The sequence below is a fragment of the Podarcis muralis genome, chromosome 16 (assembly GCF_964188315.1).
Source record: "Podarcis muralis chromosome 16, rPodMur119.hap1.1, whole genome shotgun sequence".
NCBI lineage: Eukaryota > Metazoa > Chordata > Lepidosauria > Squamata > Lacertidae > Podarcis > Podarcis muralis.
Window position 1 is genome coordinate 13,792,165 of NC_135670.1, and position 15,422 is coordinate 13,807,586.

General features: G+C 51.0%; 1 protein-coding gene across 2 annotated transcripts; it reads left to right on the forward strand.

Annotated features, from left to right (window-relative positions):
• The first annotated feature begins 1,300 nt into the window (after window positions 1-1,300).
• TSGA10IP (testis specific 10 interacting protein) lies at window positions 1,301-15,059 on the forward strand. Of its 2 annotated transcripts, XM_077920257.1 has the most exons (8): window positions 1,301-1,925; window positions 3,543-3,704; window positions 5,823-6,555; window positions 7,418-7,637; window positions 8,823-8,990; window positions 10,411-10,510; window positions 11,157-11,281; window positions 14,050-15,059. In XM_077920257.1, the coding sequence occupies exons 1-8, from the start codon at window positions 1,776-1,778 to the stop codon at window positions 14,093-14,095; spliced, it is 1,704 nt and encodes a 567-aa protein (XP_077776383.1). In that variant the 5' UTR covers window positions 1,301-1,775; the 3' UTR covers window positions 14,096-15,059. The 2 variants fall into 2 exon arrangements, with proteins under 2 accessions (XP_077776383.1, XP_077776384.1); XM_077920258.1 differs by lacking the exon at window positions 11,157-11,281 and having other exon boundaries at window positions 1,302-1,925.
• Window positions 15,060-15,422: the final 363 nt, after the last annotated feature.

A 15,422-nucleotide genomic window follows, 5' to 3' on the forward strand; every position in this document is an offset into this window, starting at 1 on the left:
CCCTTGCGCTTGATCTGGAAGCTGCAGGTCGTGCAGAATGCCGCAGCACGGCTGCAGCCAGGAGTGAGGCCTTGTCAGCCTAGAACGCCTGTGCTCAAGAGATCTGTGCTACTTGCCGATTTGCTACTAAGCCAAGTTCAATGTGTTATTATCACTATATAAAGCGTTTAACAACTTGGGACCAGTTTACCTGCGAGATTGCCTTACCTCACATATGCCCAGTTGACCGCTTTGATTGGTGGAATTGGCCTACTACAAGTGCCACATAATACCTGTTCTGCATTTGTAAGAACTCGGATCATTTAGTGTCACAGCACCCACTGGAACTCCCTGCTGATTGAGATCAAGCAGGCACCTTCACTTTACTCTTTCTGCTAAAATCATTCCTGTTTAGACAAACCTACCCAGATGCTTAAAAAGTTATGTGTTTTAGTATTTTAATTTCTGTATGTTATAGAGTAGCATACCCTCCAACATTTCTCCGATGAAAATAAAGGTAAAGGTACCCCTGCCCACACGGACCAGTCTTGACAGACTCTAGGGTTGTGCGCTCATCTCACTCAAGAGGCCGGGAGCCAGCGCTGTCCGGAGACACTTCCGGGTTACGTGGCCAGCGTGACGAAGCTGCTCTGGCAAGCCAGAGCCACACACGGAAACGCCGTTACCTTCCCGCTAGTAAGCGGTCCCTATTTATCTACTTGCACCCGGGGGTGCTTTCGAACTGCTAGGTTGGCAGGCGCTGGGACCGAGCAACGGGAGCGCACCCCGCCGCGGGGATTCGAACCGCCGACCATGCGATCGGCAAGTCCTAGGCGCTGAGGTTTTACCCACAGCGCCACCCGCGCCCCGATGAAAATAGGGACATCCTATTCCTTATTTATTTATTATTTTTATTTATTATTTTATTACTTATACCCTGCCCATCAGACTGGGTTGCTCCAGCATTAAATATTAAAAAACGACCTTATAAAGGGCTGCCTTCAGATGTCTTCTAAAGGTTGTATAGGTACTTATCTTCTTGACTTAGAGGTCACAAAACTCCATACCCTCTGATGAAAATAGGGACGTCCTACCATACCCTTCGGGGACGCGGGTGGCGCTGTGGGTAAAAAGCCTCAGCGCCTAGGGCTTGCCGATCGAAAGGTCGGCGGTTCGAATCCCCGTGGCGGGGTGCGCTCCCGTTGCTCGGTCCCAGCGCCTGCCAACCTAGCAGTTCAAAAGCACCCCCGGGTGCAAGTAGATAAATAGGGACCGCTTACTGGCGGGGAAGGTAAACGGCGTTTCCGTGTGCTGTGCTGGCTCGCCAGAGCAGCGATGTCACGCTGGCCACATGACCCGGAAGTGTCTCCGGACAGCGCTGGCCCCCGGCCTCTTGAGTGAGATGGGCGCACAACCCTAGAGTCTGTCAAGACTGGCCCGTACGGGCAGGGGTACCTTTACCTTTACTTACCATACCCTTCAACATTTTGCTGATGAAAGTAGGGACATCTTAAAGAAAACCAGGACATTCTGGGATCAAATCAGAAACTGGGACAGCTTCTGTAAGTCTGGAACTGTTTTATCTTTTGTAAACCCCTCTGAAGTGGTTTTTGTTTTGTGTTTTTTTACAATCAAGCGGTGTATAACTTTTATGAAATAAATAAAAATGAAAACCCCTGGCTGGGGAGAGCCACGCATTGTTCCGGAAGCTTGCCACTCAGGCTGTTCTGGAAATAGGCCGGTTGCTGTGGTAACTGGAAAGCTGATGCGTCCCCTTCCATGTTGTCGTGGGCACCATGTTGAACCCTCATCGCCACTCGGTGCTAACCAATGCCTGTGTCAAGCCCTCAGTGGACCCCATTAACCGGATCGCCGGCACCATCTATGAGCCAAAGGGGCAGGTGCGGCTTTTGGGGCTGATCTCGGAGAGCTCCCCTCCACAGCAGGTAGCTCGGAGAGGGATACGGGGGTTTCTTGCTCCCATACGTGGAGGCCATACTTCTCACACACAAGACAACAAGATTAGCACTGTTTTAATATGCTCCTTCCTTAGGCACTGTACAAAGAAAGGTGAAGTCACGGTTTCTCCAGCCAGTGATATTTGGTGTGAAGAAAATTTGGTCTTCGTGGTTAAACTACAACACCCATCAGCCCTAGCAAGCATGGCCAATGGCCTGGGATTATAGATGTCTTACTTCAGCAATATCAGCATGGCCAAAATGCTTCTGTGTACCTCATATACTTTCCAAGCGTGTTTCCCTTGCTACTGGGGGGGGGGTCTGCCTCACAGGGACGTGTAAGCCTTTGAAAACCAGAGAGAAGTAATGTGAATGTGTCCACCAAGGCCACACCAACTGCCAGGTGCGGCCATGCCACTGGCATGCAGCGCCCAGACACCCACCCATTGCTGCTTGTGGCCCTTGGAAGCCAGAGGATTGTCTGGTCCTAGCCAGAGAGTGATGGGGCCCAGGTGAATGATGGGAAATTCTCAGTCGGTCTGCACGGGAATCATTGTTCCCCTTGGAGTTGATTTCGTAACTTGTACCAGAAGTTGTATGGCAGGGAGGGAAAGGGTGCAGAATGCAAGTGAACACGCATGCCTAAATATATTTTTAAGCCTCAGATTCACAGTGTGCCAGTCAGTAAATCGCACAGTTCAAAGCAAAGGCACGATGCACATTGCTTAATTTACTTTGAAATGTGGTAAGGCAGTCCCTGCTGCAATTAGGGCATGCTGAATTTGTCAGCTTACCAATTCCCAAAAGGAGAGGCACTAAAAAGTTGTAACATGGCTTGGGAATTCAAAATATATTGCTTGGTTATATTGATTTAATTTAGTTTGGATTGGTACGTAAAATGTGTGTGAAATTGCATGGAAATCATGACAAATGATTGCCAAGTACTTGCAGTTGTATATTATATATTAATATTGTTTTTATTTATTATTATTATTTAGCATGACTGACATTTCAGAAGGTAAAATTAAAATTCATTGGTTTTCCTAAAGCAATTTATTCTATGCTTCTTCATAAAATGTAGACTTGCCAAGCTAAATGTTGTCCAATCACAAAAATAATAACAGATTTGAATTCCTCACACCCAAAAAGGTATTTTTAAGGCTCCTCACTGAAGAAGTTAACAAGAAGTAAGTTCCACCCTGTAAAATGATATATCCTACTGCTGTATTTAGGAGGCCTCATTTTGCTGAGTGGGGTCCTGGGCATCTGCCCCAAAGTCCTGCCCGGATGGTACCACTAGAATCACTGCAGTCATTCTAGTGGTAAAGCAGTGGTAAAACCGCCACTGGAAAAACACTGCATTTTACCAGTGTTTCCTGGCTCCTAGGATTTCGGGTGTGCCCTCAGGCATGACATTCTTGGCTCCTCACCCCAACCTGGAAGAGCAAACTGAGGGATCTCTTATGTTCCAACCGATCTCTGTGCAAAGTGGAAAGTGTGGTTTGGTTTAGACGGTGGTCCCTCTGCTGGGCTCAGGGTCCTGGTGCCCAAATCCATGTCTCTGGAGCCAGCCTTGGTCCTATAAAATGTCTCTGTGTGACTCAGGAGGACTACCTGGATGCTGGTGATGGGATGCTGATCTGCATGAAGCGGGCAAAGAAGAGAGGCCCTCACCCCGCAAGGAAGCCCTGCTGGGAGCCTGAGGAAACAGTCCCAAATGCCAACAGCATCTCAGACATAGACCCAGAGCAAGAACTGAGCAGGCAAGTTGTTGCCGTGGGCTTTAGGGGGGTCCCATCCACAGCACACATTTAAAGTATTCCTGTACTGCTATAAGCGATGATCTAAACCACTGAGCCTCTTGGGCTTGTCGATCAGAAGGTTGGCGTTTCGAATCCCCGCGACTGGGTGAGCTCCCATTGCTCGGTCCCAGCTCCTGCCAACCTAGCAGTTTGAAAGCATGCCAAAAAAAAGTCCAAGTAGATAAATAGGTACCACTCCAGCAGGAAGGTAAACGCCGTTTCCGTGCGCTGCTCTGGTGTCAGTGTTTCGTTGCGCCAGAAGTGGCTTAGTCATGCTGGCCACACAACCCGGAAAAACTGCGGACAATGCCGGCTCCCTTGGCCTGTAAAGCGACATGAGCGCCACAACCCCAGAGTTGTCTGAGACTGGACTTAACTGTCAGGGGTCTCTTTACCTTTACCTTTTTATACTAATATAACAATTGTGGCTTCCCCCAAAGAATCTCGCAACAGTAGTTGGTGAAGGGTGATGTGAGGGGTCTTCTAACAACTCTCAACGCCTTTAATAAGCTACAGTTCCCAGGATTCTTTGGAGGAATCCTAAGTAGGGAATGCACCTCATTCGGAGCAGGATCTGTTTGTGCTTATAATTTTAAAATAAACAACCTGCCCAGTCTGAGGTCTTGCAGAATGGTCAAGTTTTGAAAGGAGCATTTTTACAATTTACACAGTTCAAAGATGGAGTTAACTTTATTAGCAAAAACATGATCCCCCAAGACTTGGGGTTGAGTGTCAGGCCTAATAGTCAGAGCAGCACATTCCCAGTGGTCTTCCTCCATGAAAACCAGTTGCCGAGACTATGCCTCCTCACAGCCTTCCCTTCCACTGCAGGGCTTTTTCCAAGCAATCTGAGACTGCGGCTGCAGGCAGCCAACCTACCTCTCCTCCGCCCTTTTCATGCCTCTCTGGGTTCTGGGAAACAAGTGGGGAAGGGAGATTGTCACATCAGGAGGGGGAGACACCTGTGATCCTTCTTCAGCAGGACTCATCTCTGTCTTATCACCTCCCTCCTCCCTGGCTTCTGTTTCTGCCTCTGATTCTGGTCTTCTCTCTGCCACAGACTCTCCCTGCTCACTCAGCCCTGTTACCTCTCCAGCTTCCGGCAGCTCCTCTTCCCATTCCTCTCCCTCCAACCGCTCAGCATCGTCCCATCATCACGCTACAGGCTGTGAGGCTTCTTCTCAGAGTGGTTCCCCTGCTGGTTTTCCCACCATTCCTCTGCACCCAACCATTCCATGACATAGAATAATAGAATTGGAGAGTTGGAAGGGACCCTGTGGGTCATCTAGTCCAACCGCTTGCAACGCAGGAATATGCAGCTGTCCCATACAGGGATCGAACTTGCAAATTTGGCATTATCAGCACCATGCTCCAACCAACTGAGCTATCCAGGTTCACGAGTGAAATGTGCATCAGATGCTGCAATTGTACTGCAGTTCTTTTAAACTCTCTTTGCCACTGAGCCAAAGTCCTTCAATAGGACCTGCTTCCGTGGTTGTGTGACACCCACTAGTGTGATTGGAAAGTAGCAGGATGTGCCCCCCAAAAGAGAATGCCAGTGAAAAACCAGTTGCGATTCTGTGTGCCGTTTTACACTGGAGGAGCAATAAATGGCTAGCGCTAAAACAGGGGTCAGCAAACTTTTTCAGCAGGGGGCCGGTCCACTGTCCCTCAGACCTTGTGCAGGGCCGGACTATATTTTTTTTGGGGGGGGGGGAATGAACGAATTCCTATGCCCCAAAAATAATCCGGAGATGCATTTTAAATAAAAGCACACATTTTACTCATGTAAAAACACCAGACAGGCCCCACAAATAACCCAGCAATGCATTTTAAATAAAAGGATACATTCTACTCATGTAAAAACACGCTGATTCCCGGACCGTCGGTGGGCTGGATTTAGAAGGTGATTGGGCCGGATCCTGTCCCCGGGCCTTAGTTTGCCTACCCATGCACTAAAAGCTGCTGGTCTGGAAGTGTTTTGATTATCCAAATCAAAGTTGGGAAGCAGGGTTCCAAAACTGGGAGGTGGGGAGACCAGGTTTGTGTCCAACCTGAGTGTTGCTGCTTCCCCCCTAGGCAGCACCCAGTACCTCCCACTCCAGATGTCAGCAATGCCTCGCCAAGCCCTACACCAGTTCCCGCATCTGCCAAGCAATCTCGACCGGGTTCCTTTCCCTTCCACTGGATGTGGGAGAGCATCTCTGTCAACGGCCAGGCCATGTACCAAGACCGGCTCCTGGAGAAGCCCAAGAAGAAGAGGTCCCCTCAGACTTCTGTCACCACCTTCCGTGAGCCTCCCTGCACGCCAGAGCCGGGGAACCCGAGAGCCGGCAGCCCTAAAGGCGGCCATTGCTCGAAAGACCCCAAGCCCTCGAATGGCGTCCCTGAGGATCCCTGGCCCACGTGCCAGAAGTGCCACCGCCGGGTGGGCCTGGCTCCCGGGAGCTCCCTCTTGCCTCTCTACTGGAAGATGGACTCCCGGCAGGAGGCTCGGAAACGGCAGATGCGCCAGGAGCGCCACCGCTGGCTGCAGCTCACCCAGGAGCTGCTGAGCCTGGAGGATCAGGGCCCCAGGAGCAACAAGCGCTTCTCGCTCAAGCGGCTGGAAGAGAAACTCCGAGCGGAGCTCCTCTGCCTGGCTACAGAGCCCGAGGAGCCTGGTCCCCAGAGGGAGGCGAGGAGAGCCAAGGGCCGGGCCCAGACCGACAGGGAAGAGCAGCTGACCTTCCAGCCCACCATCAACCGCAGGATCCCCAATTTCAAGAGTCTCCAGAGGCGCTTCCAAGAGCAACTGGAGCAGAGGAAGGATCAAGGTGGGGAGCAGTCATTCATTGATAATGGGGAAGGTGAGGGGTGGCATAAGGTCAACATTAAGGATGGTATCCAACTAAGTCCAACTCAGTTGGTCAAGTGAGTTGTTGTTGTTATTATAAAGGGGGGGGGGGAACCTGCTCCTTTCCCCTTATGGGGTATTCCAGAGCTCATCTAGAGTCCTTAAGTGGGTTCCCTATTGGTAGGAGAAATAACAACCAACTAGAGTAAATTGAAAAGCAAAGCGGCTAGCAAGCCTGATCTTTATTCAGGGAACTGTTGCAACAGGGTCCCCACTCACCACACGCAGGAGGGAGGAGAACTCTGAACAATGGTGCGCAAGCCCATATATAGACTTTTGAAATTGCTGCAAAGGAATATTTGACGTAACTGAGAGATTCAAAACGGCTTCAAGATTGATCTCCTATACCATTTCAGACACATGGTTCATGTAATTAGATATGTGTGCATTTATGAACATTTAGTCTATATTTGAGACCTTAAAATTCTTATAACATTATTATTATTACTATTATTACATTTATAACCTGCCTTTCCTCCTAATGTGTGCTGGCCTCTCTTTCTTTTCTCTCTTCTCCACTCTCTGTTTTCCTTTCTTTGCTTTTTCTCCTTTTTTTCTACAGACTGGATTATTAGAGCAATCGTTGTCATTTAAAGTTTACTCGTAATCCGATGTATCCTTGTAAACAGTGCAGTTCCTGTTTGGATGTTTGTTTCTATTTCTCTTGTAGTTTTAATAAAAAATATTTTAAATTAATCAATTAATATGCTGCGAAGTGATGATATGCGGGCAGGCGGGTTGGGACAGGTCACGTTAATGCCTCTTTGCTCTCCTCCGCCCAGCAAAGCTGACCATCTGTAAGCCTTTCCGGCTTCACTCCATGGGTAGCTCCCAGCAATTCTCTGGAGAAGAGGACAAGCAAGACCCAGAAGACCCGTATTACGAGGTCCGGCGGTTGTATGGGGTTCACTGGAGGGCCCATTCTTGCCCGGACTTTGGTCCCCCCATGGTTGCTCCAGTGATGCACACCAAGACCTCTGACAAGCGGCAAGAGGCTAACAGGTAAGCAGGGCACCTGGGGAGGGGGGTGGCAGTTCCAAAGTCTTTGTGCTATTATTTCCCGCAGTCCAATGAGAAAGGCCAGGGGGTTGCTTGGGGGTAGGCTGCAAAATTTTCAGCTAAACATTAAAACAAAGAACCCCAAATGCTGACTGTTGCTAAGTGAAAGCTGGGGATGGAGGAGAAATTAAATTAATTTTGTGTTTAAAGAGGAACCTAATTCACCATTTCTGAAACAACACTCCCCGCCCCCCCCCCCACCTTTGAAATACTCACTTCCCTAAATTTTGCAATTCACTTCTGCAGCCAAGTAATGTGTACAGAAATGCACACACTAACATACAGTGTGCATAAAAATGTCCATCTTGGTGAAAATAAGACAAAATTGTGATTTATCGGGGAGAATTGCTTTGCAAAAATGTGTATATTAAGCAAAACTGCAAGCAGGTACAGTTGTACCTCGGAAGTCAAACGCCTTGCGAGTCGAATGTTTTGGCTCCCAAATGCCGCAAACCCGGAAGTGAGTATTCTGGATGGTGGACGTTTTTTGGAACCCAAACGTCCAACGCGGGTTCCGATTGGCTGCAGGAGATTCCTGAAGCCTTGGTTTCTAAACATTTTGGAAGTCGAACAGACTTCTGGAACGGATTCCGTTCAACTTCCGAGGTACGACTGTATGTCTATATTAAGGGGGGAAATCATACTAAAACGCTGGTGAATCTTCACGAGGACCCCTTTTTTAAAACAAAAATCACAAACTGATGTGGAAAAATGGAGAACGGAACTTCAGGTAGGAAAAATGAGAGACTGCAATAGACAGAATTGCTCATCCTGTCTTTACTGAGTGTTCATTCATCCAGTCTTTACTGATAGGATTATACCACAGTCAGCATTCATCCAGTACGGCACTCATCCCAGTTTGCTTGCAGAACGGTTTACACATCTTCATTATTTGTTGCCCTCACCCTTTGCAATCCATTTCCCCATCGCTTTCCTCCCACCGCTAAAAAGTCGGCCTCTTTTTCTAAAAGTGGCTTTGCTGCACTCGGGCGACAGAGCCCTTCAATCCCCTTTAGCCAACCTACATTCCTGGCCTGCACTGGAACACAACGCCAGCCTGCCTGGCAGACCCCTTCACCCTCACTTCCAGAGGTTTTCCCATGCCTGAAGTTGGCCTCTTTTTATTAGGATGCTCTTGCTGGAGTGGGAGAGGCAGGAACGGAAGGAGAAGCGGCGAGCCGAGCTGCGCAGGGCGAAGGAGCAGCAAGTGCAGCGGGAAGTGGCCAAGTGCTTGGCGACGTACCAGACCATGGACCACCCCTCCGTGTCATTGCAGAGAAAACGGGAGATGCTCAGGTAACATGCCGTGAGGTTTCTGCAAAGTCCCTCTGGGCTGTGGGGCAGAACAGGGGCTGCATACGCACCATACCTTGAAAGTGTGGGACTCTTAAGGATAGTAGGAAAGGATATATTGATTAAATATTATCCTTCCACGCTAGTGAGTCATGCAGCAGAGCAGATTCCCCCAATATAGCAGTAAGCTAGTTTGCAGATTCGTTTGAATCTCTTTAGTTAAGCAATCTAGTCTCGCTTGCCCAGATTGGATTTTTCCTGGCAAGTCCCCTTTGATCTCTCTTAAAAGAATCAAGACACAGAGTCTTAAAAGTAACAAGAAGTTTACTCACATTCAGTTCACAGTATAATCCCTGAAGGCAGGCTTTATCTTGAAATTACAGAACAAAGTGTGAGTCCATTGCATATGGAGACTGAACCCATGTACTGCTGGCTGAGAGCCAGCAGACAGCAAAATACATTAAGAGAAGAAAATGGCATCAAGAGAAAGATGGCTGTGTGACTCCACTTTTATGGAGTCAGCCAGGGTCATGCCCATCTTTCTGGTCACATGCAGGGGGAGGACACTCCAGACCAGTGGAACAGGAAGTTATACTGGCTGGCGTAACATCCCCCTGCCTGTGTCCACTCTAGGGAAACAAGGAATGTTGTATTTGACTACTCCAATGGATTACATCCCACAAAAAACACATTTGGAGCACATTCGCCGTCCCCAAAGAACCCTGGGAACTGTAGCTTACCCCTCACAGAGCTACAGTGCCCAGGATTCTTGAGGCGGGTGGATGTGCTTTAAAGGTGTACACAGCCTGTTTTCTGGCTTGCGCTCGGCTGCCAACTAGGGTTGTATCGAGGACTGCCAAAATTATTACCCAGCAATCTTCATAAGGCTGGAAGGAGCAATTCTGCTCTTGAGCATGACAGAGGTTTTTGGGAATATTATGGGTTGTTCAAGGGCACATTCCTGCTGGAGGAAAGTACTTAAGGAGGGCAACAGAGGAGAGCTGCTGAGGGGTGTGGCTTGGGTGAGGGGTGTGGCTTCAGGAGGATCCTGAGGGCCAGGCAGAAAAGCCTGGAGGGCCACATTCCTGGAATATTCTTCCAGGCAACAGCTTCCTCCTCCTTTCTGCCGCTACCTGACTTTTAAAATCTAGAGATGCCATTGGGGAGGATCGAACCTGGGTTGCCCAGATAGCTCAGTTGGTAGAGCATCAGATTTATAATCTGAGGGTCATGGGTTCAAGCCCAAAAGATTCCTGCATTGCAGGGGGCTGGCCTAGATGACTCTCATGGTCCATTCCAACTCTATGATTCACACAAAGCAGGTGTTCTACTTCCTTACAGGGGAAGCAGGCCTGGTTATTTACAGGTTGGGGTAGAGGGACAATACAGCAAAAGCCTACCAACCTCTCCCTTTGGTGTGCAGGAGGCAGGAGAAGCAGCGCATGGAAGAGTACACATTGCAGCTGCAGGAGATGCAAGACCGCGTGGAGAGCAGACCTTTCTTGTTTGAGAGAGTCATGCAGGTGAAACGGGGGCCGGGGGGCTGGAGGGGAGGGGAAGCAATGGGTTCTATAGCATAGCAGCTTGAATATCCAGTTCAGTGCAAGTTTGAGTTGTCCACTCGGCCTTGATTTATCAATGTGGAAAACCTCAAAGCAAAATAATAATTCTAGAAATATTATTTCAAGCACTGGTCTCAGGGTTCCCGGGAACAGTATCTTTCAGCCCTACGTAAGCAGGAACGTTCTTAGACGGGCACACCTCGCCACGGAGGGCATTTCGCAAACAGGAGCTGCCACCGAAAAGGCCCTGCCACAGATCAGTGCCAACAAGGCCTCGCCTGCTTCGCTGTGTTTGCTGCCATGGGCACCTTTGGGAGGAAGAGCTGGCTATAAACAGAACAAATGTCAATGGGCAGGGACTTCCAGAGGGTAGGTGCTGGCCACACTGAAAGATCAGTTCCTTGCAAGGCGATCCAAGTTGCCTCCTGGCCTTCAAACTGTAAAGGAAAAGACTTGCTGCCTTTGTTCTGGCAGAGCCAGCAAAATGGCAGCAGAGAGAGCGAGAGAGCACAGCATCTGGCAGTAGGGCCATTTGTACGGGTGTTTTTTTTTAACTACGCTGCCTTTGGCCTGTCTGTGTCTCCACTCAAGCCTCTCTCCCTGCCAGGCCAACGCCCGCCAGGCTGTGGAGCGCCGTTTCTCCCAGGTTCTGGCTGCGCTGGGGATCGACGAAGAAATGCTGTGGAAGCATGCGGTGCGGCAATCTGCTCGCAAGTCCTCGGGCAAAGCCATGTAAGGAAGGTTGAGAGGAAGAGGGTGGCTGGCCGGAGGCCTTCTCCTTCGTCCCGAGTGAAAACAGACATTTCCCCCTTGTTCATTTGGAAATCATTATGGACACGGGGTCTTTTCTGCATGCCAAGCAAGAGCTCTAGCCCTGTGTTAGAATCATAGAATTGTAGAATTGGCAGGGATCTCAAGGGTCATCTAGGCAGTGGCGTAGCGTGGGTTGTCAGCACCCGGGGCAAGGCAAGTAATTTGTACCCCCTAACCCGTGGATTTTAGCACTCGAGTGCGAGCGCGCCCCCCCAGATGTTGCGGACGGTGCGGCCGGGCCCCCCTGCACCCCCCACACTACGCCACTGGGGCTGGGGGCGAGCAAAGGAGCCAAGGACCCCCCCCCCAAAGGTTCAGCAGGAATTTATTAAATTTATTATTTGCGGAGCCCCCGCGGGCCAAGGCAGCCGAAGCCCCCTCCCCTCGGGCGCCTCCCCGCCCCCTCCTCTCCTTGGGCTGTAGGTGGAGCCCGCGCTCTGAGGCGCTCCAGATCCAGGCTTGGCGAGCGCCTCTCCTCCTCCCAGCCGGGGGCTTCCTCTCGGAGGGTTTTGGGGAGGGCAGGGCGCGTCGAGGCCCCTCGGAGCTCTCCTCCCTTCCAGTCGGCAGAAGCAGCCGCCGCCTGTGGCTGGGCCGAGGGGATGGCGGCGGCGGCGGGGTGCGGAGGCTGCCCGTGGCCGGCCAGGCGTCGGTGGCGGCGCTGCTGCAGCAGCTGCTCCTCCTGCGAGCAGTGAGTGGAGCGCAACCGCAGCGGCGGTGGGGGGCGCGCGCGCGCTAGGGCGCAAGGCTGGCGGTGGCGGCGGGGAGCCCGGCGGAGGAAGGAACTTGTCCCTTCCCTCTGGACTCGCGCCCCTCCCCAGATGTTGCGCCCGGTGCGGCCGGCACCCCTGGCACCCCCCATGCTACGCCACTGCATCTAGGGCAACCCACTGCAAAGCAGTGGGTTCTGAAAGAAGAGGAGCTTTTGCACCTGGGATGGCCTGCTGGGACTCCCTAGCGCAGCCGCTCCCAGGCGGACTCACTGTCAGTGCACTCCGCTTGCAAAGAAAGAATCGGGAGCTCCATTTAATCTCCAGGTTGTTTATTGGGCACCAAGAAAGAGCAGAACTCGAAGCAATGGCTTCAAGTTACAAGAAATGAAATTCCGACTAAACCTCTGGAAGAACTTTCTGATAGGAAGAGCTATTTGACAGTGGAATGGACTCCCCTGGAAGGCGGTGGGCTCTCCTCCATCGGAGGTTTTTAAACGGAGGCTCGGTTGTCAGGGATTCTTTGGCTGCCACTCCTGCATTGCAGGGGGCTGGACTAGAAGATCCTTGGGGTCCCATCCAACTCTATAGTTCTATGGTTCTATGAAATGCTGGTGTGCCCACTGGGGCCAATGTCAATTGCCAGCTATTGATTTACAGATTTTACATGGGCCTGTGTCCTGTAAAGGCCCAGAGGATTATGGAGAGAAGACAGTGGGGTGGCTGCCGCCTCAGCTTTTGCTTTGCAGCACGCATGCCATGGGGTAAGGCAAAGGGATCCTTGCCCGCTGCCACCTGCAAAGCTTATTTGGGTGGCCTGGGTACAGTGGCGTAGCGAGGGTTGCCAGTGCCTGGGGGCCGCACAGAGTGGGGTTGGGAGGGAGGGAAACAGATAGAGTACTACACATGCACATTCAACTGCCTAACGGCATCTGCATCACCCAGGAGATTGCAGCTGCAGAGATAAGAAGAGTCACTCTGTTGTCTGGAGAGATTACTTCCTGGTTCACATGGAGTAGACATTTTCAATGGAGCTGGGTGTCAGAAGTGTGCAGCTATATTGAGGCAGCACCGGGTGTCGACATTTGGCGCCCCTAACAATTTTGCGCCCAGGGCAACTACCACTGTGTCGCCACCCCCCACCCCGCGCTACGCCACCGCCTAGGTGTGCAGGGGTACGCGAGGGGTGTGCAGGCATGGGGAGTGGATTGGTGTGTGTGCATGCATGGAGGTCCCTGGAAAGCCCTTCTTTCAGGAGGCCATGTGTCCTGCTTTGCAGAGGACAGCCCTCTCTCCCCTCTGTTGGAAAAGTTGCACAGTTGATGTCTGGATTAAAAACAGTCCATGCTTTAAGCCAAGGTTGGTTGAAAAAGCTGGGGCCTTGAAAGGTTGCCCATCAAACGTTAGTACCTGGACAGCAGTTCTGGCCTCCCTCCAGTAAACCCTCGGGTTACATTACTCTTGAGTAACATAAACTTTGGGTTGCAAAAGCGGCAAACCCGGAAGTATTTTTCTGGGTTTCGCTGCTCGCGCATGCGCAGAAGTGCTCTGCGCACCATGTGTGCGCGCAAAAGCAGCGCCTCTGGATATGGATTTTTCAGGGTGTCACAGACCCCCGGAATGAATTAAATTCGTATCCAGAGGGTCCACTGTAGTCAGCATCTGGTTGGACATTGCAAGAACAGAGTGTTGGGTTAGAAGGGCCATTGGCTTGATCCAGCAGCTGGCCTTTTTTGTTCTCATGAGCAGGCACACAGTTCACCTGCTCACTGTCCTATTCCCCACTATGGCGAGGTGTATTGTGTTTCTGTTCACACTACAGAAATTATTTCTGCATGCGAGTTGTTACCTACAAAATTAGCAGATGCAAATTTTATGTGTATCAGCACCCGCTTTCATCTTGGGTTTTTTTTTTTATTTTCTGGCAATGCACACCTGATGCCTTGCCCAGGACCTTCTCAGACCTGTGGTGTGTTTCAGGCGTAGGAGGACAGAATCTCCGGAAGATCTCCCAGAATCGACCTGAAAGCAAAGCCTGGCAGGCAGAGAAGAAAGAGAAAGAGAGAGGGAACTTTGCAGCAAGATCTGCACCTTCTGGACCTGTAGTCACGAGGCACCTAGAAATAAAACTAGCTTTGGAGACGAGAAAGACTCAGCCTGCTCTATGAGGGGGTTGACCTGGGCAGCTGAAAATGGTGCTTGGTGGTGATGAAAGGTGGGGAATCCTTTTCTAGGTAACATTCCAGGGGCCACATGCCTGTGGTGAGTAGGGCCAGGGGCAAAAGTGGATGGAGCACTCATGCCAGAGTGCCAGAATGAAAGCCGCTTGTGTTTTGTCTTGCGAGATCACAAAACGAGCATCATTTAGTTTCGTGCTCGCACGCAGGCGCAAGAGCTTGGGACCAAAAATGGAGCATCCCGATTTTGGTCCCCATGATGTTGGAGGGTATGAGTACAGGACTGTGTTGCCAACCAGTTTTTGAAACTTTCCCCGCCTTCTTGTAGAGTTTGGATTTGATGTCCCGCTTTATCACTACCCAAAGGAGTCTCAAAGCGGCTAACATTCTCCTTTCCCTTCCTCCCCCACAACAAACACTCTGTGAGGTGAGTGGGGCTGAGAGACTTCAGAGAAGCGTGACCAGCCCAAGATCACCCAGCAGCTGCCTGTGGAGGAGCGGGGAAGCGAACCCGGTTCACCAGATTACGAGTCCACCGCTCTTAACCACACCACCACACTGGCATTGGTTTGCTTTTCTGTTATTGGTTATGATTCCCTACATGGTCAGTTTGGGGGAAAAAGGTAAAAATAAAATGTGGAGAGGGGCAGGAGATCTGCGGCCTGGGCCTTAGGCTCCATAGACTGTCTGCTAACACCACCGCTTCTGACTGCCTTGGCATGCTTTGCCTTGCCTCACAATGGCATCACAAAGAGCTGCCAAGGCTCCCCATTTGGAAGCCTGGAGCCTTCCGTGTTCCAGGTTCGCCACAGCCCAGACTGGGAGGACATTTCTAGGCCGGCGCGTCTGAGCCACGAGGGCTCCTTCAATTCGCCACCATGAATTACCTCACCGTGCCTGCCATGTCCTCTGTGCCTCAGATGGAGAAAATGCTGCAGGTCCCGACCCAGGAGCAGGGCCAAGCCCAGGGTGCAGGCACAGGAATGCCTGGGACTTCCAGCCTTGGGCCTGGGTATTCACCCTCAGCCCGCCCAGAGCCTTCCATGGTCCTGGCCGTCACCTCCATGTCGCCCTTCTTGAAAGGGCCCAGGAGATTCAGCAGGGGCAGCAGGACCAGCAGGAGGTCAATGCAAGGATCCAAAACCGTACACACAGGACCGAGAGTCAAAAGTGAGG

Coding starts and splice junctions, on each gene's coding strand:
- TSGA10IP (XM_077920257.1), top strand. CDS start 1,776: ATGTTGAACCCTCATCGCCACTCGGTGCTAACCAATGCCTGTGTCAAG. Junction 3,705..5,822: donor AGCAAGAACTGAGCAGGCAA/GTTGTTGCCGTG, acceptor CCCCCTAGGCAG/CACCCAGTACCTCCCACTCC. Junction 6,556..7,417: donor GGAGCAGAGGAAGGATCAAG/GTGGGGAGCAGT, acceptor TCCTCCGCCCAG/CAAAGCTGACCATCTGTAAG.